This window comes from Anolis sagrei, chromosome 1 (genome assembly GCF_037176765.1).
Source record: "Anolis sagrei isolate rAnoSag1 chromosome 1, rAnoSag1.mat, whole genome shotgun sequence".
Classification (NCBI taxonomy): domain Eukaryota; kingdom Metazoa; phylum Chordata; class Lepidosauria; order Squamata; family Dactyloidae; genus Anolis; species Anolis sagrei.
Genome location: NC_090021.1, coordinates 194599612 through 194626861, shown reverse-complemented (window position 1 = coordinate 194626861; position 27250 = coordinate 194599612). Strand labels below are relative to the sequence as shown.

Sequence of the window (27250 nt, the reverse complement as noted above, 5' to 3'; positions counted from 1 at the left end):
ACCCCGGAAAGTTTGCCCATATCTGGGCTAGCAGCTTGTAGTAATCATTTAAAAAAAGAAACTAAAAAGTAACTATTTTAATTACTTTCCCAAAAAAGCATGAGAAACTACTGTTTCTTCCTAGACATTGCAGCTAAACCAATAATTAACCATTTGAGGAAAGGAGCCTTGGTATGTAACTGCAACTAATTAGGTTCTTGTGGGTTTTTTCGGGCTATAGAGCCATGTTCTAGAGGCATTTCTCCTGACGTCAGGAGAAATGCCTCTAGAACATGGCTCTATAGCCCGAAAAAACCCACAAGAACCTAGTGATTCCAGCCATGAAAGCCTTCGACAATACATGGAACTAATTAGTTTGAACAGTAAAATCCCAGGCCCAAGAATCCTTCATATATGCTTTTCTGCTCTCCCAGGCATGCATCCATAGCGTCAGAGCACCTGTTCACAGAAATTATCTTGAGAATGCTTTTGCATTATAGTGAAAGTTGGGTTGGCTGCCTCTCTAATCTAGATTTTAAATATTATCTTTCACATATGAAAAGAACACATCCTTCTTTCTCAAATGGCTGTGACTTGCCTCCAGCACATTTATTCCCTCTCAACAGAAGGCAAAGTGGTCCTCTGGGTCCAAAAGCTAACAGATCCATTTAATTTGCAATTACAGTGGTTAGATATGAATGTGACTGAAATGAGAAGCTGCCATAAAAGGATAAAAGGGAGATGGCAACAGTGTGCTTTGCGATAGGCATCATTTCTGGATTCATTTGTTGGCTTCTTAATGAGGTCAAGTAATAATAATTTAAAGAAACATACCATAACATTTGGACTGAGGATATGACACAAAGAAAGTAGCAATCCTATTTAGAGTTACGTGTGAATCATCTTTGCTGGATTCAGTGAGCAATGCCTGCAGAGGACTGATCCAGGAGGGTTGGTAGAACTGAATAGTAAAGTGAACAGTATCATCATAATCCATAAAATACGCACTTTCAATCAGTGTGGCTTATTAAAAATAATCCTCCAAGTGAGCAACTGACTCCTCAAAATATAATAAATTGCTTTGTATAAAAACAAATTTAACGGTGCATTACTGCTAATTCCCTGGTACTTTAAGACTAGCTTTATTTTATGTATTTTTTAAAAAGGAAATGTATGGTAGTGGTAGTGGGGAAGCTCGGTGATTATTTGTCCAATGAACATGAGACCAGATGCCTCTTTATGGCCTGCGAGAGAGGAAACTTCATTACTGATGACTAGATGAAACATTCAATTTGAAACACCAATTGTACAAACACCTCGCCTAAAGCAACAGCTTCTTTTTGCAACCTCTTTGGCATCAAATAGAAGGGGCTGGAAATCACTTTTCATCTGACACTGTCTTCCCAGGACAATAATTAGCACTAGACTAAGAGCTGCAGACAAAAGCCTATCACTGCCAAAAGAAAAGAGCATGTCGGCAGGAGGAGGTTAGAGAACAATATTGGTTGAGTAGGATTTGCCAATATTTTATACATAACTACTATGTTGTGCTTTCCTGGTGGAACATAAAATCCAAAACCAAGGAAGGACAGGAAGCCGTTTTAGTGAGCAATTAGCTATACTGCATCTTGACAAGAGATGGATAAAAAGAACCAAAATATGGAGGGTCGGTGTTCTGTTTATGTGTGTGGCTGAAATTTCTGTCTTTTCATATATCATTTGCAAAATCTTATCTAGCACAAGTTTGTCATGAGTCTGATACAAAGAAATATGTTAACTTTTCAAGCAAAATGTTAAAACAGAAGAAAAATGCAGTATCCACCTCACAACAACAACAACACTCTTGACTCAGGTCCCTTCTGCACTGCCCTGTATCCCAGGATCTGATTCCAGATTATTTTCTTAACCCAGATTATCTGGCAGTGGAGACTCATATAATCCAGATCAAACCAGATAAACTGGGATCACATCCTGGGATATAAGGACAGTATAGAAAGGGCCTCAGGGCCCTCCCAAATGATGCTTGCAGACAATTCCAGAGTTGTGTGTGAGCTACAAAAATGAAATAGAACCACAGTAAATATTCTTAGAATGCACACTTTCTTATTTTGTTTAGTTTGTGTTTTGAAGTTGAATGTCATTAACAGTGGACCCTTTGTATCCACTAAGGTTTGATCCAGGACCACATAGACACCAAAATCCATGGATGCTCAAGTCCTAGGAGGATATAGGTCCACAGACCTATATCCCCCTTGTTTGGAGAAGGGCCCATTGAAAGGTGACTCACTGCAAGGCTGCAGTGATCAGGAAACTGATGAAAACCAAGTTTCTTACTCTTTGTAAACCAAGTGTCTTACTCTTTGAGTTATTGTTCCTTTCCAAGTGCTGGACTAAGATCCAGTGACAAGGCTCTCATTCAGGAAATGGAAGAGGACACTATCTTCACCTTCACCTTCGGCAACAAAATATCATAGGCCAGGCACAACTACTAACATGGAATATTCCTTAGGGACTTTACCGAAAGGAATACAAGAATGCTATTAGGTCAATATTTGTAATATATTTATTATTATAGGTGTTTCTGCACAGCTCACCAGCACCAGGCTGAGGAGAAATACATCAGTGGGAACTCCGTTTTGGATGGCACCTGAGGTGAGCTTTATAATTGGGCTACTATGGTTTGTTATGACTTCTGTTAAAAACAATTATTGAGATTTCAAGAAATGTCTTCTCTGAATTCTCTAACTATAAGATAGTAGACAGCTAATTTCAGGTCTCATTTAGAGTGACTGATGTTACATGTCAAACACCGGAAAAGAAAGTGAACCCACATCCTTGGAGAATATGAATTTGCCAGTGAATGTGCTTGACATCCATTCTATCTCTAGAAAATAGAAGTAGTGAATAGGTTTTTTTGTCTATAGCACTGATAATTCAGTGTAGCTGGTATAGGCAAAATTTTGTGGAATGCTAGTAATTTTCAGCTGTTGAATTATTTTATCTAATAATTAACTGATATTGAAGATGCTTGCCATAGATGCAGGCGAAACATCAGGAGAGAATGCTTCTAGAACATGGTCATATAGCCCAAAAAACCTACAAGAACCCAATTAACTGATATTTTATAAGATAACGAAAACAAACTAAAAACGTAGAATGTTTGTTTTCTTAATGCAATTAGTATTTTATTTAGTCATGTAAATAGTGGTCATACATTAGTTTGGAGGATTCTCTTGAAAATCAAATAGCATCTTCAGATGGGCAGTTTTATATGGGTTGTGGTTGAAAAAGAAAGAATCAAATAGATGGTTAAAATACTACATTTAGGCAGAAAAAAATGAAATGCACATACAGAATGAGTGATGCCTGGCTTGACAACAGTCCATGTGAGAAAGATCTTAGAGTCTTCATGGACAACAAGTTGAATATGAGCCGACAGTGTGATGCAGCAGCTAAAAAAGCCAATGGGATTTTGGGATGCATCAAAAGGAGTATAGTGTCTAGATGGAGGAAAGTCATGGTGCCTCTCTATTCTGCCTTGGTTAGACCTCACCTGGAATACTGTGTCTAAATTTGGGCACCACAGCTCAAAAGAGATATTGATAATTTGGAAGGTGTCCAGAGGAGGGCAACTAACATGATCAAAGATCTGGAGAACAAGTCCTATGAGGAGCATCTTAAAGATCTGGGTATGTTTATCCTGCAGAAAATAAGGTTGAGATGAGACGTGATAGCCAGGTATAAATATGTGAAAGAGTGTCATAAGGAAGAGGGAGCCATCTTGTTTTCTGTTGTCCTTGAAACTAGGAGCAATGGGTTCAAATTACAGCTAAGGAGATTCCACTTGAACATTAGGAAGAACTTCCTGACTGTAAGAGCTGTTCAACAGCTGAACTCTCTGTCTCAGAATATGGTAGAAACTCCTTCCTTGGAGGCTTTTAAACAGAGGCTGAATGGCCATCTGCCAGGGATACTTTGATTGTGCTTTTCCTGCATGGTAGGAGGTTGGACTAGATGGCCCATGTGGTCTCTTCCACCTCTATTATTTTATGATTCTATGATTCCTGTCTCCCTCCCTTCTCTACCTCCAAGTCTAGTCAAGATTTCTTGTTGATACTTTTCCTATCACAAAAATATGCAAATTATCTTTGGTAGCTAGAATTACATATGAGGCTTCCACATTTTTAACCACATGAAGTATTTTAGAGGATTCAGTATGTCAGCTTTTAGTCATTCTTGGTAGGATGTGTCATCTCATAATCTGGACATTGTGAACTGAGATCATGGGGATATGGCCTTGCTCCTTTTCTGGCCAGGTTCCTCTTGCAGGGATCCTGGAACAGGATGTGTTTGTGTGCCAGGAAAGTAGCTAGTAGGTCTCTCCCTTTGCACTCTGATCAGTCATGAGAAACCAGCAGAAAGAACAGTTGGTTGCCACTCCTTAACTTTGTACCTTGAGAAGATTCAGGTCCACCCAAGACTCACTTCACACAGCTCCTGCTGCTTCCATATAATTGATCTTCAGAAGAGAAATCCCATAAGAAAAACTAGTGGGTTGGATGGACCAGAGGCCTTACTTGGTGTTAAGATAGCTTATTTGTACTCAGACAGCAACTGGCAGCATAGAATGGCACTTAGTAAACTTACATTTCTGTATCATGCATTGTGGCAAACCACACAGGAAGCATTGTCGAAGGCTTTCATGTCAAGAATCACTGGGTTTCTATGAGTTTTCTGGACTGTACGGCCATGTTCCAGAGGCCAATTACAAGACTCACACTTGCGTTAAGCAGAGAAGAGTTTTTTCTCCCACCCTGGACATTCCACAGATATATAAATTCCACTTGCCTAGTTTCCAACAGACCTCACAACCTCTGAGAATGCCTGCCATAGATGTGGGCGAAAGGAGATAATACCTCTGGAACATGCCTCTGACAGCCCAGAAAACTCACAGCACCCTATACAGGTGTCCTTGGGAGTTGTTTCTCTGATAAACAATAAGTGTCCTTGGGAATTGTTTCTCTGATAACCATCTCTCTTAACCAGGAAATGGTGGGATACTAGTGGTGATGGGCCCAGTGTCTCTGTGCAAGACATTCCCATTTAATAGAGACACTATCCCCTGTTAACGACAGGAAGGTGTCTTATGATATGTTTGGCATACTGTTTTATTAATCAGATCTCAAAAAATCAGGAGATCAATCCCTCACTTCTGTTTACTCCTTGGCATGGACTTTATTCTGTTGCTGGTCCTTGCGTCTCAACAAAGGCAGAATAGCAATGTCATTCAGCATAAAGCATTTCTGTTGAATACAGAAAACATATCTGGCATAGAAAGGATTATCTTTCATGCCTCGGGCATCATGATGACCTCAGCCCTGTGAACAGGTATGTCAACCATTCCTTTTTGTATCTCTTCCAAGACAGGATCTTAATTTCCTAGAATTCCCTGATGCAAATATCTCCTAGAGCTATTGTATCAGAGCCTCATTGCCTTGAAAAAATATCAAAAGAAACCTAAGAATGTTTTGTCAACAACATGGTGTTTTTCCCCCTTCTGTCATTAAAAATGGTCTTTGAAACAAATAGCTAATATACTTCTGGATGTGATTTTAATGCTTTTATTGGGTGTTTTAATTCTTATAGTTCATGTTTTAAATGTCATTTTATCTTACCTTATGGTGAATTGTCCTATTGATTTTATGCCAGTTATATGTTGTTGATTTGAGTTTTGGTTTATGCATGTTAGGCATTGAATTTTGCCGTTATTTTTGTGTAAACCGCTTTGAGTCCCCCCAGGGGTGAGAAAAGTGGTATATAAATACAGTAAATAAATAAAATAAATTCTTCAAAATGCATTTTGGAGCATGTGAGAAGCAATAAATAAAATAACGGGAAGTATCTGAATACATTTTTAGAAACTATTGTGTCTTTCAATTTCATGGATAGAAAAAAAATGTTCAGAGTTTTAAAAAAATGTTTCTACTGAGAAACAGTGTCATTTTTTATTATATTCCTGCAGCGTCTTGTTCAGCAAGTTCTTTCAATTAGAAGCTCTGACTTTTTGCTAGAAACACACTGCTCCTTATCTAATTGTAACAGATTTTATTTGATTGATCATTCAAAATAACTTGCAATGTCGAACTTGGAATTAAAATAGACTTTGCCAGGCACCTTTAATTAATATGCCTTTAGATACCTTTTAATGAAAAAGCTAGCTTCCGGCATAAGTGGCAGAATTCTGTGTGGTTGAAAATAGCAACCTCGGTGTTTACATTTTTTTAGGGGTAAATGGAAATAAGCATTGCCCAATGCATACAGTAATCTGGTCTCCTTGGTCCCCTTATTTCCTTCCACATGGCCTGTATGCCACTCGCTGGCCCACATCATATCATGGGGCACCAGGTCAGCTCCAGGTTATTCGCTGGGGGTTTCTTTACTCTCTACTTGGCTAACATGACTTTCTTTGATCTGAATAGACATTTCATTCAGCACTTGAGCTCTTTATTAAATAATGCGGAGAGTTTGTGCCCACTAAATTCTAGGCGAATTTAGAGAGAAGTCAGGATGTACAGCACCATTTAATTTTTTGATGCCTCGCGGGCATTTGAAAGTAATCATGCATAGACAGATTTGTTTCAATGGAATAATAGAAAACAAAATCCAACTGAGGGATTTATGCCTTCTCCGGAAGAACAGAATTTGCAGAGAATGTGCATTTTCTAATGCATCAGAATTGATAACATAATTTCCTTGTTCATTATGAACTCTCTTTCTGCTGTAAGTATAATTTTGTAGATCATTCCCCACTCTGATTATGTTTGTGCTAGTTCTCCAGCAGTAGTGGAGAGGAGGGATGCTCCAGACAAAGAAATAAATGGCTATTGAAAAGAGGGGAGAGAAAGTGGGGAAGCAAGATGCATTCAGGATCAGTTTTCCATGGATGACAAGGCACCATTTCATGTGAAGGAGTTTTGCCCACTTCCTATTTCTGCACCTCATTTCATCCCATTCAGGGTGGTTCTAGACTGCACCAAATCATGCATTTTAGTCCGGGGCAAAAAAATGCCCAGGACCTGAGAAGATGTCTAGATACAAACCTCTTGGTCCTGGGATTTCTGCCTCCATCTTCCACACTCACTTGCTGCAGACTTGCTCAACATGTCGGTGGAGAGCTCCAGCTCCCCATGCGGGAACATGAGAGAAGCCTGCCACAAGGATGATAAAACATCAAACATCTGGGCATCCCCTGGGCAATGTCCTTGCAGACTGCCAATTGTCTCACAACAGAAGCAACCTGCAGTTTCTCAAGTCACTCCTGACATGAAAAATATGCCTCCTGTTGTAAAGTTGTTACTTCTAGGCTGCTGGGGAATCATATATCTGTTGTATATTAACATGCATTCACTCTATTTGAACATGGATCCTTATGTAGCAAAGAGGAGAGTGAATATGCACAAAATGATTAGTAGATCTGGGGATATAAAGTTTTGCAGAAGAAATAGAAAAAGCCTTAAAGAAAAAAAAAATTATAACAGCCCAAGCAAAGACTGAATGATGACTCACTATTTGGAAAAATTAGGACTATATCATTGAAACACAGGCTGCTTAGGAACAGTGTCAAAGCTTAAAAACGCTTTGAAGCCCCCAGCTGCTTAGAGACACGTTGTTAGGAACAATGCTAGCACACACTTTTATTATGCTATCCATCAAGGACACAGTGTCCTATAATGATCTTAATTGTGTTGGGGTGTTTAAATATACTTTATAGGAAAATTTTGAAAGCATAATAATTTTGCAGGAAGTCAGGGAAGTTACAACAAAGAAGTTATAATTAGAGTTTGCTTCCTCTTTGCCTATATATTAAAAATACTTCATTTAATATTTGTATAGCATATTTCCGTGTTCAAGGCAAGCCACACATACTTTCTCAGTAATGCAGATAGGAGTCTAATGCTGAGACCCTATTGACTTGCCTGTTGTTAGTGACCCTGTGGTTGAAGTAACATTTGAGAATATTGGACTTTTCTCCTCATGGCCAATGACTTTCTCCACTAGGGAAAGGATGAGTAATTTCTACTTGTTTAGATGTTCTAAACAAGTAGAGTGACTATATGAAGACAGAATTAACATCTGGGTTTAATATATTGTCAAAGGCTTTCATAGCTACTCTACTTGTTTAGATCTCTCATTACTGGTTTTGTTGACTATGGATGATAGAATTTATGACACAACATCTGGACAACCACATGTTCTCCACTATGTGATGGAAGCTCCTTTTTGGAGGCTTTTAAACAGAGGCTGGATGGCCATCTGTCAGGGATACTTTGATTGTGCTTTTCTTGCACGGCAGGGGTTGGACTGGATGGCCCATGTGGTCTCTTCCAACTCTATGATTCCACGATTCTGTATGTAACATGATATATCATAATGTCCTTTGTGCGCATGTCCACAAAGAAAAGGGACACAAGATCACGGTGCTGCCTACATGTGAACGCGCACACACATCATTCACACTCCCTCCTTAGAGATGTAATATTTGTATGCAATACCATTTTGAAGATGTTTAACTAAGTGCATAAAGAGGTGACTCCTTTTTCCATAGAGTGTTCATCTGTACGAGTGTACATGCAGAGAATATCTGAGGAATGCTGTTGTCCTGTCCTGATTTACATAACTCACAATTTGATTTGGGTCTCTCAAACTACTTCATTAGGAATCCATTGATTCGCCATAAATAAAGCTGTCAGACTTCTCTATGATGGGATTGACTGAAGCTGATCAAACAATCTTCATAGCCAGTGCTTTGCGTCATTATAACCACAGTGATGTTTGCTTTTAGATATTTCAGAAGGGAACAAAACAAAAAGCAATTGATTTTTGATAGGCCTAGAAAAATTGATTGTGATGTCTTTCCATCAGAGTCACTGCCTTGAAGGAGTTCATTTGCATGATTTCAGTGAAGTGATATTATAAGGAACAGATGTTTTGGGAAAGTGGATAAAGAAATTAAATAAACTAGAAATGCCTTAATGCCTGTCATAGATGCAGGTGAAACATCAGGAGAGAATGCTTCTAGAACATTTTCATATAGCCCGAAAAACCTACAGCAACACAGTGATTCCAGCTATGAAAGCCTTTGACAATACATTAAACCCAGATGTTAATTCTGTCTTCATATAGTCACTCTGACAACCCCATTGCAGGACCTAATAATGCCAGTTACTCCACTACAGCATTGTTCTGGAGCTCACCTTACAATGGAATATTGCCACTTTTTTTTTGTCAGCAATGCCCTTTTGCATCCTGCCTACGGCCTGCAGACCAGTTCCATAAATTAGATATCAGAAATGGCAATATTCATGGCTTTGATGGCTGAGGCAGGCAGCAGAACAATTAATATGTACTTTTGAGCTATAAATAAATATAAATTCAGAAATCTGTGGGGAAAATTTTAACCTTTCGAAATGATGTGGCCTGGCCTCAAATTAGCTATTGTGAAGCAAAGGAACTTGAAAAGGGGATTAGAGAAAGAGACAGCAGGGTTCCCATTTGCTAGGAAGTTCAGGTCTATTACCAGAGGTTTGAATCAAGATAATGGATAGTTATCAGATTACATACAACATGAGTTCTTTGGTGTACATACATCCAGGATGCATATGTTGTCACCAATAGTTGTGCATGGTGTCATTTATTATCAGTACTTTGACCTCATTGTTTACAATCCCATCCCCTGCCACATGTACTGTGTTTATGCCTGGATTTCTGGATAACCTTACACATTTCTGATGAGGTGGAATATGACCATGAAAGTACAGGTTGAGTATCCTTGTCTAATGAGATATCTTGGAGATTCATTTTTCATGTCAGTAATGACTTGAGAAACTGCAAGTCGCTTCTGGTATGAGAGAATTGGCCACCTGCAATAACGTTGCCCATGGGACATCCAGATGTTTTACCATCCTGTGGAAGGCTTCTCTCATGTCCCTGCATGAGAAGCTGGAGCTGACAGATGGGAGCTCATCCCACTCCTTGGATTCAAACCACCAACCTTTCGGTCAGCAGTCCTGCCAGCACAAGGATTTAACCCAGAGGTTCTCAACCTGCCCCCCCCCCCCGGTGTTTTGGCCTACAACTCCTAGAAATCCCAGCTAATTTATCAGCTGTTAGGATTTCTGGGAGTTGAAGGTCAAATTATCTGGGGACCCACAGGTTGAGAACCACTGGTTTAACCCATTTCGCCAATGAGGACACCTATCTTGGAGATGAGACTCAAGTCTAAACACTAAATTCATTTATATTTTAATTGCACTTTGCACACATATTCGAAATGTAATTTCATACAATATTTTTTCAAACTTTTATGCAATTTTGGAGTGTTCCAGATTTCAGAATTCCAGATAAGGGAAGCTCAATCTATCTGAGTCTTTGAGGTGTCACAGGACCCTTTGTTGTTTATTCTAATTCTCTAATTTCCTGACAAACAGATGAGGTATTATGTTCCAGCAAAAACAACAAAGTGACTGGTCTCATCCTACAGAATAATAAAACTGCTATGGTGTGATATTTTTTGCTGTGAATTTCAGTTCAAGTATTCACGTGTATATGTGCTTTCAAGTCTCCTGTTGACTTTTGGTCAACTTGGGCAAGGAACACTCAAAGGTGATTTTGCCAGTTTCTTCATCTGAAGATGAAGCACTTGGTATTAATTGGCAGTCTCCCATACAAATACTAACCAGGACTAACTCTGCTTTGATTCCAAGATCAGATGGGATCTGGTGCATTTAGGGTATGGATGTCTTACTCTGACAAGCCACAAGATATTTTCTCTGGATACAATTAGATCACTGTTTCTCAAACTGTACTCCTCCAGGTGTTTTGGGCTTCAGCTCCCACAATTGCTAACAGCTAGCAAACCAGCGGGGATTTCTGGGAGCTGAAGTCCAAAATACCTGGAGGAGCACAGTTTGAGAAACACTGAATTAGAGAATTCACATTTCAGTGGTAGGAGGATGAGCACTTTTTGAACCTAGATTTTTTTTTTCTGTGTCAGGAGCGATGTGAGAAACTGCAAGTAACTTCTGGTATCAGAGAATTGGCTGTCTGCAAGGACATTGCCTAGGGAATGCCTAGATTTGTTAGCATCTTGTGGGAGGCATCTCTCATGTCCCTGCAGGGGAAGCTGGAGCTGACAGACAGGAGCTCACCCCACTTCCCGGATTCGAACCACTGACCTTTTGGTCAGCATTCCTGCTGACACAAGGGTTTAACCCATTGTATCACCGGGGACTCCTTGAACCTAGATACATTAAATATAAATGATTAGATTAAAACGATCACTTATCAGGAGAACTGGAGTTATTTAGTGTTGTTCTTCAACCAAATGCCAGTTGCTGTAAGGAGTTTGAAATTTGATGTGTTTAGAATTGGTGCAAGCTTCATATGCACAATTGAAATACTTTAAAAGGGGGGGGGGCATGTTCTGGGCAATAATATATTTCCAAATACAATCATAACTTCACATTCAGGACCAGCCTTCAGAGAGAATACTACTTGTAATTTTAAAAACCCTCCTCGGCGAAAGGTCACTAACATGATGAGGTGTCTGGTGGATATTTTGCCTGTTCACACCAACCACCCAAACACCATTCACTTCTAGGATGAATTTGCTGGCTAAACACACACACACACACACACACACACACACACACAGAGAGAGAGAGAGAGAGAGAGAGAGAGAGAGAGTTAGCTTATTGAAGGGGTAAAACCAGTGGTGCAGTGGGTTAAACTGCTGAGCTCCTAAACTTGTAGATCAATAGGTACTGCTTTGGTGGGAAGGTAACGGCGCTCCATGCAGTCATGCCGGCCACATGACCTTGGAGGTGTCTATGGACAATGCCGGGTCTTCAGCTTAGAAATGGAGATGAGCACCAGAGTCGGACACAACTGGACTTAATGTCAGGGAAAAATCTTTACCTTTACTTACTAAATATGAAATTATATATGTCAAACTCCAGAGGAGGAGGGGGAGGAGAAGGATTTGAAAATATATATATTTGAAATCAATCACTCAGATTCCTAGCATGTTACCCTGTTCCCTAATAATTAGACATCTCAAGATATTACATTTGCATGGTCATTGTGAAATCTATATGGTGAGGTTCTGACAGGTTGAGTCCTCCATTTCATTTGCATCATTTGGCAAGCTGTTTTGCTCTTTTTGGAGCAAGGATAGAGGTATATTGCTATGCTCATGGGCATGCACTGATTTAATTGTTGGCACATTGTTGGCTTACTTCATAATAAACCGTTTAAGCTATTAGGCATGCCAAAAAACCCCCACTTTGGGAAGTTCAACCCTTTTCCTTTCCAGTTTCCTTCTAGCCTGGAAGGTCACTGGCACTAATTGTACAGAGCAAGTCTCCTGTTCCCCTTGCTTCACAGTCACAGTCACTCCATGTTAGACATTGTGTGCCTGAGGCTATGCTTTTTATGCATGTCTTGTGTATTGGGAGACCAAAGCAGGGCAGAGAGTTGTTTTACGATTCATTGCTATGTGAGATCTTTAACGGGGTGCTTGTGCAGTCCTGTGGGGTTTTCTCCACTTAGAACGATCCTCATTGCAATTTGAATCATGCCCGCTGTGCATTTGTGCCTCTGTGGTGCTCATTTCTTCTTGTTTTTGTGCCAATATATATGTTAATTTCTAATTTTTCTTTGCATCAATTGTGAAAATGAGATATTTACCAGAGTGGGTGAAGGATAATATAGATGAGTAAACATACATATCGATGTAGGTTTATACAGATCTTGGGAAAGTCGTGGAACGAATAGTTGCTTTAAACTAGGGGTGAGTATTTGTAGAAGGGTAGGGGCCTACATTAGCCCAGGGAGCATTGGGGATCCAAACTCATCCCTAAAAAAATGTACCCTAAGCACTTATAGGGAGCTTTTTCATGCTTTGGGTTACAAAACATATATATTTATCTTGGGCCTATATTGCCTCCACCCCATCCTGTAAACTGTGATGGAAATGCAGTATCTCCCACATACCCAAAGAGATATTTTGAAGCATTTTGGGAGGAAAAATAGGGGGGAAATATGAAAAAAAAATGTGTTTCATATCACCCACAGTTTATTGGCCAGGTTATTATTTTGTTAACCTCTGATAGTTTTGTATCTCACTGGCTGCTCTCTGTCCACTTTAGTTTTAAATTAATTATTATTTATTTACTTATTTAACACATTTATATCCCGCCCATCTCAACCCCAAAGGGGACTCAGGGCGGCTTTAAAAAGGCAGCAATTCAATGTCATATATTAATACATTGGTAAATAAACAAAAACATTAAAACCAAACCCTCCGCTCTACAATCCTGACATTATAAAGTCCAAGGACGTTACTCTCCCATCCCTGTCACTGAATTTTGCACTTTGCCTTAGCTCTATCTAGGAATTTTGCAAAAACTCAGATCCCTCTGAACTCAGCACTTTTGTTGCTCCCATGGTACTGTTTTCATGATGTTTTTTTTATTGTGATATGCTTATATTTGGTTTTGTTTTGTTTTTATTTTATTGCATTACGTTTTAACTATGTGCTCTCTGTGCTTTTGAGCTGTCACCAGTCTCTTTGGGGAAATGGAGGCGGGGTATAAAAATAAAGTTATTATTATTATTATTATTATTATTATTAAAAGCATAGCATTAAAACAATTAAATTAACACTTTTGTCAGCTTGTACCTCCACTTTTGGAAGGTGCAGACAGTAAAGGTGGAGTTTCCTCATGATGCCCTTTACAAAATGCCTTTCCAAGTGGTTTTCCTGATTTTCTTTTAGTGCCTATTCTGCTTACATTTCTGAGCAAGATGAAAACTTGGACATCCCACACAAATTCCCCCAACTTATTTTCCAAATTATTTTTAAATCTATTTTTGTATGGAATTCAGATTTTTAGACTTGTAGATTTCTGTTTTTTAGACTTGTTTCATAGATTTGGTGTTCAAATTATTTGTTTGGGTTTTTTGTTTTTGTTTTATGGGTTTTTTCAGAGAGGAGCCAAAAACTCTTTAGAGTAGAATCTTTTCTTGTGGTATACAACTAAATATAATTATGCCAGGCAATTCTTTCAGTTGTTAGACTGAATAACCTGTTATGTCCGGTCTATAGGAAAACAGAGATCAGTCGGTGAATACAAACAGCAGTACTTCAGAAGTATTTTTCAGTGCCCAAAAATATATACTCTCCCACAAAACAACTTGTTTTAGATCATGCTATCAAGAGATAGAAATGAAGTAGACTTTGATAAAAATAACACATTTAGTTTTCTCACAACCTTCATGTGTTCAGCATACACAGGTAAAAAAACTTATCAATCCAGTTTCAGATATGTTTGAGATAATTTTATGTGCCACCCAGCCAGGGCATCTCTTATAGCAAAACAGCTATGAACAGATAACATAGTCAAAAGGAGGGGGAGGGAGAGAGCATTCTCAGGAACCATAGAGTAAAGGAAGCTGCATACCAGAACATAGCAATAGTAAGCAACAGGATCATGGATAATCATTACTAGAGAAGGCTTGAAGAAGGTTGTCATTTCCAATGTATTTTTTCATATATTTGACTATATATGTTATTAGTGAATTTAATTCCCTTGAATGCTGCTTCTTGTCCAGATGAAATGGCATAAAATGGTGGCATAAGTAAGTTTTGAGAAATCCTGAAATTTGCCCACTCGCCTCCAAAAAAAACAAACAAACCAAAAACTTTAGGCAGAAAAACTTTAAGGGTGCAAGAAAACCCCAAAACAGAAAAATGGCAACTGTGCTTTCTTACTGGACAGCAAACATTGAATGATAGCTTCAGTAGCACAAGTCCAAACTACACACTGCTACGCACTTTTTAAAAAAAGGCTATGCAATTGTTTGTGCTGTGTTCTGTGGGATGCATTAAAAATTTAGGCCCCATCTACACTCATTTAGTGTAGTCTAGACTCATATAATCCAGTTTAAGTGCACAGAACTGCATTATATGAGTCTACAGTGACCATATAATACAGTTCCAACAGCATTATACTGCAGTGTAGATGGGGGCTTGTGACCCCTAGGCCCTGTCCACACAGCTGAATAAAATCCCACATTATCTGATTTGAACTGGAATATATGGCAGTGTGGACACAGACAACCCAGTTCAAAGCAGATATTGTGGGATTTTCTGCCTTGATATTCTGGGTTATATGGCTGTGTGGAAAGGCTCTTAGATGAGCATGTGTGTCTTGAAACATATGTAAGCTATTGGGGAAAGTATGAGTGCAGAGCTGGATTAGAAAATTGAAGAAATACATTCTTGCATGGCTTACTTGGGCAATGGGGAAATGACTGACTTGTAGCACCTCCCATGCTTTTTACCTGTACAGGTCATTGCCTGTGAACAGCAGTATGACTACTCTTATGATGCCCGCTGCGACGTGTGGTCCCTCGGGATCACAGCCATCGAATTGGGAGATGGTGATCCGCCTCTCTTTGACATGCATCCCGTGAAGACCCTTTTCAAGATCCCAAGGTAAGGCACTAGGTGGCTCTCTTGGCTTGCTAGACCGTTGCTCACGAAGGCAACAACAGCATTTCAACAGTGAAGATACATATTTGGTGCATCATTGCATCGTAAGTTATCCTAATTGGGAAAGGTGTGCAAAGAGACATTGCTATTAAGAAGGTGCTCGCTGGCCCTGATTTACACATTGGCGGTGAAATGTTGTACATTACAAGAGCCCATCGTTTCAATATGTGGAATTTTGTGGAGTATTGAAAAAATGATAGATTTCTTGAAAAATAAAGAAAAGACAAAGATTTGGATTGTTTTTGCAGCAAATGTAAAATTGTTATTAGAAATAAGCAACAGAGCAGCATCCTTCTCTGTTGCTCACAGATACACAGAAATTAAAATATTCCATGTTGCTATACCTGAAGATTTATTTCATACCCAAGATTTCTTTTTTTAGTTGTTACCACCCAGATGAAAAAACCAGGTTTTTACAGGCCACTGGGAAATACAAATTAATTATAGAGCAGTTGTTACAAAAAGACGACGTATGTGTGTAAGTGTGTGAGCGTAAGGATCCAAGCGTGCCATCACAAAGCTGGAAAAGCTGGGATGTCATATTGTCTGTGTGTCTGTCTATATATGTTGTATGTCTAAATGGCATTAAATGTTTGCCATGTATATGAAAATTGTAATCCACCCTGAGTCCCCTGTGGGGTGAGAAGGGTGGAATATAAATCTATATAAATAAAAATGTAATGTTCGTTTGTGGGATTAACAGAACTCAAAAACCACTGGACGAATTGACACCAAATTTGGACACGATACACCTAACAACCCAATGTATGTCCTTCACTCAAAAAATTGATTTTGTCATTTGGGAGTTGTAGTTGCTGGGATTTATAGTTCACCCACAATCAAAGAGCATTCTGAACCCCACCAACGATGGAATTGAACCAAACTTGGCACACAGTTCTCCCATGACTAATAGAAAATAATGGAAGGGTTTGGTGGGCAGTGTCCCTTTGATTCTGGAGTTGTAGTTCACCTACATCCAGAGATCACTGTGGACTCAAACAATGATGGATCTGGACCAAACTCTACACAAATATTCAATATGCCCAAATGTGAACACTGGTGGAGTTTGGGAAAAATAGAATCTTGACATTTGGGAGTTGTAGTTGCTGGGATTTATAGTTCACCTACAATCACATAGCATTCTGAACCCCAACAACGATAGAATTGGCCAAACCTCCCACACAGAACCCCCATGTGGGCCACAGCAACGCGTGGCAGAAGACGGCTAGTAAATAAATAAATCTCTATCAAGCCATTGCCCCAGGTTGGTTGCCAGTTGGGAAATGTCTGCTTCTCCCATTTCCCATCATGCAAAAGGGAAAGGATAGCCACTGGCTATTAGCGATTTGAAAGAGGAGACAATGAAAATATTTGACCTTTTGTTATCGGCACAATCACACAATTATCGTGGGGCTTTTGACAATTCCCCCTGATTGCTATTTGCATTTCTGATTAGGCCTATTTATATGCAGATGAGGCCCTCCAAGGTTCTGCATCATATTATCTCTTTTAAAGCAACCCAGTAATGAACTGCTACTGCTCTTTGGAAAAATCACTCAAACTTAAGCAGCAGTTCATCTCCATTCCCCCTTCCTTCCTTCCCTCCTTGCACAGGTGTAAAACAGGCTGCCGCAATTAAAGCAGCAAGGGGGGAGCCTTAATATTTTCTGAGGAGCGCCCATAAATTCTATCAAGCTGAGGCTGTAAACAGCGTTTGTGAATAACTGTCTCACGGTGGAGTCCTGTAAAATAGCAGCAGGTGATGGTGAGATCTATGGAACAGGGATGTTTGCCTTTCTGTGTAGGAGGATTTATCTCTTTCTAGCTCGAACCTGGCTTATATGCCTGCACGGCCAAAGAATTACGGGGTATCTATTTAAAGGGGACATATAGTGAATTCAATAAATACACACCTAAATGGCCTGTCTTTTATTTTCAAATGACATTTTATGCCATTGCAACTTCAGTAGTAGTACCAAGTACAAATTTATTTATATTTATTTACGGCATTTGTAGCCCGCCTTTCTCAGCCTTGCAGCGACTCAAGGCGGCTCACAAAAATAGCAATTATAGTGCCTTACAGTTAAAAACATTCAAATCAATATTAAAAAGCATATATAAACCATTTAAAAACATATAATAATAATAATAATAAGATTAAAATGATGGAAATGTAATGATAACAGTAATACTAGAGTAAAATAATACATGTAATAATAATAGAGTAAAATTATTATTATTATGACATTTTTAATGTAAATGTCATCATAATAATAGAAAATAATAATAATAATAACAACAACAACAGAGCAAAATAATAAATAACTTTGAAAAGGGGGCTGAAAAACTTGGCTTATATTCGAGTATGTATGATATATACTTGCTTAAGTACCTGGCGATGCTTGGGTTATTTGAAAAAAGTCATTTATTTTATTTTATTTTATTTATGAATAGTGCAATTAAGAAAATGTATAAGTATGTGGGTGGACTACAAGTCGCATCATGCCAGGTTAACCCCCTCAAACTGCGTTAGTGTTTAAAATTAGTCATGTTAGGCCTGTGTGCCAAGTTTGTTCCAGATCCATCATCGGTGGGGTTCAGAGTGCTCTTTGGCTGCAGGGTGAACTACAACTTCCAACCTGCTGGGTCAGTCCACCCCCCTCCCCAACCCCCTCCAGTATGTTCAGTTGGTCATGGGAGTTCTGTGTGCCAAGTTTGGTCCAGGTCCATTGCCAGTGGGGTTCACAGTGCTCTGTCTTGATTCAGGGTGAACTACAACTTCCATCATGTTGAGTCAGTCCCCCAAACCTCTCAGTATGTTCAGTTGCTTACCAATTCTGCTCTGTTTTCTGTACGCCATAGAAATAGTAGTAAAGAGTTATTGGATGGGCAGTGGGTGGGATCATGCACATTCCATACCAATGGAAAGAGTAAGAAACACTGAGATGTCTGTGGTAGAGGAAACACATACAACCTAGGATGAAATTGTCCCTATATGAAAGCATTCACTTGGGTGGTGGGCAATATTGTGTTTGTGGAGGGCATTGGCAGGGTTGCCGGTTCTTGTACATGTTCACAGTGCTCTCTATAAGCAGTAATGCCATTGGAGGGAGGGCTTTTGGTGTCTCCTCAGTGGTGAGGGTCATAGCTGTCTGTGGAAGTGGAAGCCCCACCCCATACATTGTGTGTGTGTGTGTGTGCGCGCGCGCACAGAGCCCCAGTGGCACAGCAGGTTAAACCGCTGAGCTGCTAAACTGGCTGACCGAAAGGTTGGCGGTTCGCTCCTATTGTTGGCCCCAGCTTCTGCCAACCTAGCAGTTCGAGAACGTGCAAATGTGAGTACATCAATAGGTACCGCTCCGGCAGGAAGGTAACGGTGCTCAATGCAGTCATGCCAGCCACATGACCTTGGAGGTGTCTACGAACAATGCTGGCTCTTCGGCTTAGAAATTGAGATGAGCACTACTCCCCAGAGTCGGACATGACTAGACTTAATGTTAGGGGAAACCTTTACCTTTACCTTTTATATATATTCACACACAAACACAAGGTTAGGAGCATATAGTAGGTTTCACATGCTCAGATGACTCTGCCTTCCATCTCTCCACACCAGACTCATACTGGTTCTGTAGGAAAAGCAACCAGGAGGTAAAGTGACATCAACAAAAATAATGTTAAAATCACTACCTTCACTGCCAAAGCACTTGGAAATGGTACCTGAAGGTATTGGCAGTTGCTTAGCAACCTCCAGGTGACTTTTTATTATCCACCAATGAAATGGTGTGTATATAACTCAGACGTCTACATAAAAGAGAAAATGTACACTGAGCAGAAATGCATTCCCCTTTTGGAGCCCATTTCTCAGCCAGCATATTGGGCAAGAGAAAAAATGAGATTTTAAAAAGAGTAGTTGTCTTTAAATTCTGTGTGCCAAAGAACAGACAACATCAATCCCTTCTCCATGGATGCTGGATTTTTCTTCCACGGTTAGCCAACATTATGACCCCAGTTCGGAGGTGGGCAGGGGCATTTTGTGCCTCAATTGTACCCCACTGGGGGCCCTGATTCTGTGTGACCCACCTGCACTGGAGAAAAGTTTCAAGGGAAGTTTCACAGCAAAATGCTGTATATTAATTTTACCAACAGGACAGAAAAGAGCAGCGTTTGATCTGGAAATAAAAGAAGGCAGCTGAGTTCAGAACCAGGATAGGCAATGTTATGAAGTATTGATTTGCTGTACTTGACTCATTTTTGCAAAGCAATTCTCTTTCTTTTCCCATTATTTTGACTTCATTAATTCTGCATGGCCATTTTTTGCTGACTGGATCAGTCTGCCTCCTAATTGAGGGGTTGTAAATGCCACTCACAAGACATGGCATCCTCGTTTTCAGTCACCTGAAATGATTTCACCCCTACAATTGAAGCTATTGATGATTGATATTTTTGCTTTTCTGGCAGCCTTTGCAAGGTACATAACTTCCCCAGCTGGAAATAGAGATGAAACTAGGCCTGAGTGCCTATGCATGGCGGCTCCAGATTGAATCTGGTGCAGCCCAGGCACAGAATATGGCAGATATTGGTGTGTGAACAGGTACACCATTGCTGCATTGCTGCAGGATACTAAGATGCTTGTTTATAAAGCTATTGTCCTTCCAGCCTGTGAGACATGGACAGTCTACGGACGTCACATGCAACTCCTGGAACGATTCCATCAGCACTGCCTCCGAAAAATCCTGCAAATCTCTTGGGAAGACAAGCAGACAAATGTCAGCGTGCTGGAAGAAGCAAAGACCACCAGTATTGAAGCAATGGTCCTCCACCATCAACTCCTCTGAACTGGCCATGTTGTCCGGATGTCCGACCACCGTCTCCCAAAGCAGTTGCTCTACTCCGAACTCAAGAACGGAAAACGGAATGTTGGAAGGCAGGAAAAGAGTTTTAAAGATGGGCTCAAAGCCAACCTTAAAAACTCTGGCATAGACACTGAGAACTGGGAAGCCCTGGCCCTTGAGCGCTCCAGTTGGAGGTCAGCTGTGACCAGCAGTGCTGCAGAATTTGAAGAGGCACAAATGGAGGGCAAAAGAGAGAAATGTGCCAAGAGGAAGGCGCGTCAAGTCAACCCTGACCAGGATCACCTTCCATCTGGAAACCAATGCCCTCACTGCGGGAGAAGATGCAGATCAAGAATAGGACTCCACAGTCGCCTACGGATCCATCCCCAGGATACTACATTGGGGGACCATCATTCTCGGACTAGGTGGGATCGCCTAAGTAATTAAGTTGCATGTATGCATACAGTTCATGTAAGAATAGAGAAATTCCCCCATCAACCATGACAGAGCCTTACCTGGTTGGTAAAAGAGTGTTTTGCAGCAATTGTTTCCCCACAGCCCAAATTGCAGTGATATCTATACTAGGTCAACCAAAAAGGCACAAAAATGTGTGTTAGCTTTTGAAATCTCCATATCCTTTCATCAGATAATATGTTACCAAAAGCAAACAAGGGACACTCTTTTTACTATAGCATTGTTATTTGTATTTTGTCTTAAGGAGTAGCAAGGGGAAAGGATTTGGAGATTCTTCCACCATAATTAATCTTAGCTCCACAGTTTACGTTCGGCTATATTCTTGTCATATTCTAATTTATCCCAGTCAGAATGGCTAGTAATGAAGAAAGAAACCTCTCAGTCCTATTACATATCTGTGGCTCTATGTGGATTACAGGATCAACAGTCAGTTTAATGTGACAGGGATGATAGGTTTGCATGAGCCTAAAATTTACACTTCCCCCACGTGGGGACATTAGGTCCCTATGCCTAATGCTTTCATTTCCTATGAATGAGACTGGGTGGGCACCTTGACATCTGCCAAAGTTCAGTTGAAGCCTTCACTCAATCAAACCTAGGGAGAAATAATCACATATGATTATTCTGCGACAAAACTATTTTACTGTTCCTGTTTTGCTATTTTCCTGATGAACTCCAGATGTTGTTGATCTCCACTTCGTGATAGCCCCAGTCTCATAAACAGTAGTTAGGGATAATGGGAGCCAAAACTTTCTATATAAGGTAGATTTATTGAGCAGAAGTGGCAATGACACTAAACCTAAGGCACAAGCCATGAGATCAGTATCCAAGTCCTGGCAATGATAAAGTTGCTTGATTTGAAATACTAGAAACATTCAGCATTGGTTATACAGTAGCTTCTTCGATAATGATGCTGTGATTTACCTGAGCCATTAACCCCCCCCCCCCCCCCAAGAGGTCCACATATGTGTGTGTGTGTGTGTGTGTGTGTGTGAGAGAGAGAGAGAGAGAGAGAGAAATAGTTGGTGTTCAGAGATATAATTCATTCTGGAACAGTGTTTCTCAACCTGGGGATCAGGGGTCCTGAGGGGGGTGTCAGAGGGGTCCCCCAAAACCATCAGAAAACACAGTATTTTCTGTTGGTCATGGAGGTTCTCTGCATGAAGTTTGGCCCAATTCTATTGTTGGTGGGGTTCAGAATGCTCTTTGGTTGTAGGTGAACTATAAATCCCAGCAACTACAACTCCCAAATGTCAAGGTCTAGTTTCCCCAAACTCCACCACTGTTCACATTTGGACATATTTGTTGCACTCCAGGCCAGCAAGAAGCACTCTGACTTCAAAACACCACACAGCTGAGTGAAAATGTAAGCAGTTTATTGTAGGTAATTAAAAAAAACCATTAGCAGTAAAAACACTCCAAAAAAAATAAATAAGTAAATCCAAATAGGTAGAAAGATAAACAGGGAAAAATAATCCAGGAAATAAATCCACCAAAGTACATGAAAAATCTACATAGAAACTTCTAAGGTAAAACTCCAAATCATGAAATCAAACAAGGTATAACTTGAATCTTTCCAAGGCAAGACTGCAAGGTTAGCCACTATGTCTTGATCCAGTTCCAACGTTTCTTGGTCTGACCTCAGATTCTGTACTTGGCACTTTTATCCCCTAATCTACTCCAGAAACTTGTTTCTATTTAGCCTAGACTCTGTTATCAGTTCTTCTCTCAACCTGGCAGAGCGCCGAAGGAATTGTTGAACTATTCTGTTCTGCCTGAAAGCATGCCTTCTGTCTTCTGGCTCATTAATTTCGGCAACTGGGCCTGGTGCTGAGCATTTCTCAAACTCAAAACCCTGGGAATTCTCTGGTAACAATTCCAGAGGTGAACTATAAATCCCAGCAACTATAACTCCCAAATGACAAAATCAACCTCCCCCCGCCCCCAACCTCACCATTATTCAAATTTGGGCATATTGGGTATTTGTGCCAAATTTGGCCCAGTGAATGAAAATACACCCTGCATATCAGATATTTATATGATTCATAATAGTAGCAAAATTACAGATATGAAGTAGCAACGAAAATAATTTTATGGTTGGGGGTCACCACAACATGAGGAACTGTATTAAGGGGTGGCGGTATTAGGAAGATTGAGAAACACTGTTCTGGAAGATAAATGTGGTCTGAAGAATTTATGGAGCCTGTTTTATTTTTGAATGGTTCATTCGAATGATACAGTACAGGTTGAGCAGCCCTATCCAGAATTCCAAAATCTGAAATTACATATCTCATGTGTGACTGATATAGCAGTACTTTTGGTTCGCTGTAGACTTTTTTAAAATTCAAAATTATGCATATAATATGATGTATCTATGAAACATAAATGAATTTCACTTTTAGACTTGATATATCATTATGTATGTGCAAATATTCCAAAATCTGGGGGGGGGGGGGGGGGAAATCTGAAATAATAAAATCTCAATAAGGGATACCCAACCTTTATCGTGTAATCTTTTGCTCAATGTTTATGTGCCCAAGTATATACTCACAAATGGAGGAGGTTACAATTTTCATATTCCAAATTACCAACTTTACCAGACCTGATCACCTTCCATTCATAATTTAGACCCTTCTGTTGAGGGTTTGAAAATATATTCTAGACAGATGACATGTTAACAGAATCATTTCATGGTTCAGTGTCCTCTCAGTATGATTTATCTTTATCTCGAGGCACTGGAGGTCCCTATTTGGGAGATTTATGAGCTAAGCCCCAAAATCTATTGTGATGAAACAGTATGCGTGTGTTTATTGAAAAGTAAAATCTTAGCATTAGTTTTAAGATGATGCTTCCTTTTCATGGTCCATTTCGGAAGACTGATTCATGTAACTCTTGTCCTTCTTGATGTATGCCATTAAAATAATTGTTGTTAAGTATGGACTCAATACAACAAGCATTGTAAGTCCTAACTTTAAAATGGGGACCAAAATGAAATTGAATCAGTCCAGGAACAAATAGAACGAAAATAACCACTGAGAGATCCTCTTTGTGCAGCCAAGCTCAAAACATTGCCTGTTTTTCACATTTGCTACTAAATGAGCTTTGAGTGTATTGGGGTAGCCCGTTGGTTTCTTTCAACGACAAATTGGCTATATTGGGAGATTGTGCAATAGACCTTGGAAGAATGCAATTGGCTTTGTGGAATCACAGGATTCCCAGGTTCATCACGCCTCTCTATTATGGGGATGTTTGTATCCTGCTTTGAACTGCCTGCAGTCCCTTTCTCTAATTCAATGTAAGAAATCATGTTTAAGCCTCATGGACAAACCAGAAGCCCTGAATGAAAAGGATTTGAGGCTGGAAGGAAAGAAAGACTGGTGGGTTGCTGTGAGTTTTCCAGGCTGTATGGACATGTTCCAGAAGCATTTTCGCCTGACGTTTTCCCCACATCTATGGCAGGCATCCTCAGAGGTTGTGAGGTCTGTTGGAAACTAGGCAAGTGGGGTTTGTATATCTGTGGAATGCCCAAGATGGGAGAAATAACTCTTGTCTGCTTGAGGCAAGTGTGAATGTTGCAATTGGCCACCTTGATTAGCATTGAATGGCCTTGCCGCTTCAAAGCCTGGCTGGTGGCTGTCTTTGTTGTTTATTCGTTCAGTCACTTCCAACTCTTCATGACCTCATAGACTAGCCCAAGCCAGAACTCCCTGTCAGCCGTCGCCACCCCCAGCTCCTTCAAGGTCAAGCTAGTCACTTCAAGGTTGGCAGGTGTTAACTGGCCCTGATTGATTTTTGTCTGGAATTCCCGTTTTTTATTGCAACATTCACACTAGCCTCAAGCAGATAAGAGTTCCTTCTCCCACCATGGACATTCCACAAATATATCAACCTCACTTTATTTATTTCCATATTTGTATCCGGCCTTTATCAACCATGAAGGAGACTCAAGGAGGCCTTACAAAGGCAACAATTCAATGCCCTATGTATAATACATCAATGGATAAACAAAACAGTACAGAGAAGAGCGACAAAAATGATCAAATGTTTGGAAATCAGGCTCTATGATGAATGGTTGAGGGAGCTGGGTCTGTTTGGCTTGGAGAAAAGGCGGCTGAGAGGGGACATAACAGCAATGTTTAAGATATTTGAAAGGAGGAGGAATGCTTATTTTCTGCTGCTCTGGAGACTAGGACATGGATCAATGAATTCAAATGGCAGGAAAATTTGCTGTCATGGAACAGGGTGGAGTCTTCTTTTCTGGAGGTTTTTAAGCAGAGGCTGGATGGCCATCTGTTAGGAGTGCTTCGATTGGGTGTTCCTTCGTGGCAAGGGTTGGACTGGATGGTCCTTGTGGTCTCTTCCAGCTCTATGACTCTCCTGGGAGTATTTCTTTTACAGTACTTTTAGAGTATAGTTCATTTCTCCTTATTTGAAACCCTACAAATCCTGGTTTCAGTATCTGTCTGCCCACTTCAGCAGCATGAATTGAGTGACAGGTGCTAGAAAATTATGTAATCAACAATTTACTTCTCTTTTCATCGCATCCAAAAAGTGCTGGATTTTTCTGTATTATTATCCTTTTCTCCATCATTGGCTGGCTCAAGTGACAATCCATATGGTCTGTAGAGATGAAACTCAAGCAATGAAATCCATTGAAAAAGTCCCAATTTCAATCCCTGTCATTTCCATTGTCAAGACCCTTTTCTTGTGCAATTGGAAAAAGGAGACAAAGAGCTTCTACCTGTTCACACTGATTGCACTGGGTTAGGTTGATATTGGTCTCTCTGGACACGTATCACTTTTGTGTGCTCAGTTGTACCATTCTTGCAAAATGTCTAACAGAAACCTTTTCCAGGCCTTTCCTTTTTGTCCTCTTTGCTACAGATACAAAATGCAATTTTTGATATCCGACATTTACTTTTAAAAGCAGATTTTGGCACATTCTAATGTTAATAAAACATTATTAATGTCAAAACTCTATGACAGTGGTTTCCAACCTTTGGCCCTCTAGGTGTTTTGAACTTCAGCTCCCAGAATTTCTGACAGTTGGCCAAAATGTCTGGTGCTTCAGGGAATTGAGGTCCCAGACACCTGGAGGACTAAAGGTTGGGAATCACTGATCTATGGTATGGTATGGTGTGGTGCAGTATGGTAAAGATAAAAGTAAAGGTTTTTCCTTGACATCAAGTCTAGTTGTGTCCAAATCTGTGGGGTGGTGCTCATCTTCATTTATAAGCCAAAGAGCCAGCGTTGTCCGTAGATACCTCCTAGGTCGTCATGTGGCCAGCATGACAGCACGGAGCACCATTACCTTCATGCTGAAGCAGTACCTATTGATCTACTCACATTTGCACGTTTTTGAACTGCTAGGTTGGCAGGAGCTGGGGCTAACAGCGGAAGCTCACCCCGCTCCCTGGATGCAAACCAACAACTTTTTGGTCAGTAAGTTCAGCAGCTCAGTGGTTTAACCGGCTGCACCACCGGGGGCTCCACAGTACGGTATGATATGGTAAAAAACCTTTTCTTTCCTTTTTTTGCCAAAGAAGAAACTGCAAAAATTTGAAGATTTTCCTGAAATGGAAAAGACATCTTGTTTCACTTAAGTATTGTTGTGTGTTGTATATTCAGGAGGCAGCCATACTTCCACATTTACCTTTCAATAAATCCATTGGTGCCTATGCAGACATAATAGCTATAGATGGAAAGAACAACGATTTTTTTGCTGATAGAGTCACACAATTTGCCGTCTTGAATCGGAACGGAAGTGCCTGCTGCCATTGTTCTGATAATCTACATGCAGCCCTTTTGCTGTACTATATACCCACATGCGATTTCAGCCAGCCAATTCTTACATAAATTACAACTATTCAGAACGTGATCTATAAATAAGTACAAGCTGCTGCCATACAGTAACTGCAATTTTGTTTTGTGCTAGTGAAACTTTCTGTGCTGACAAGGTCAGGCCCTTACAGCATGAGTGCAGACAAATGGTGAAGGAGACACCCAAGACCCTGAGAAGTGTGTGGGAGGGGGACAGCCACTAAGTGGGTTGCATGCCCTCGGCTTTTCACCTTTTGAACTGCAGGATTCACAGGACTTGCAGCTATAGAGTGGGCTCCCTTGGATAACAGCCGGAGAGGGGAGGCAGTTACCCTATGTGCTCATATATAAGTCTAGAAATTTAAATAAAAAGAAAAACAAAAAACCTGAGTTGGCTCACCCATGAATCATTATGAGTACAGTACGTTAACTCTAATCAAAAAAGGAAAGATCAAGGGTATGGTAGGATAGTGAAAGACAAGATCTTAGTCCATCCAGGGAGGTCCTATAAGAAGCACCGAGCTCTTCT

At 40.2% G+C, this 27250-nt stretch overlaps 1 protein-coding gene across 6 annotated transcripts in view; it reads left to right on the top strand.

Annotated features, from left to right (window-relative positions):
• The window catches only part of MYO3B (myosin IIIB), a 310362-nt gene that overhangs the window by 60535 nt on the left and 222577 nt on the right, over positions 1-27250 (top strand). For 5 of the 6 annotated variants that reach the window (XM_067471635.1, XM_060778850.2, XM_067471630.1 and 2 more), the window contains 2 exons: positions 2555-2631; positions 15393-15538. In XM_067471635.1, coding sequence (XP_067327736.1) covers positions 2555-2631; positions 15393-15538 — 223 coding nt within the window. Of the gene's footprint in view, positions 1-2554; positions 2632-15392; positions 15543-27250 lie in introns of those variants that run through there. The other variant, XM_067471640.1, reaches the window with a different exon arrangement.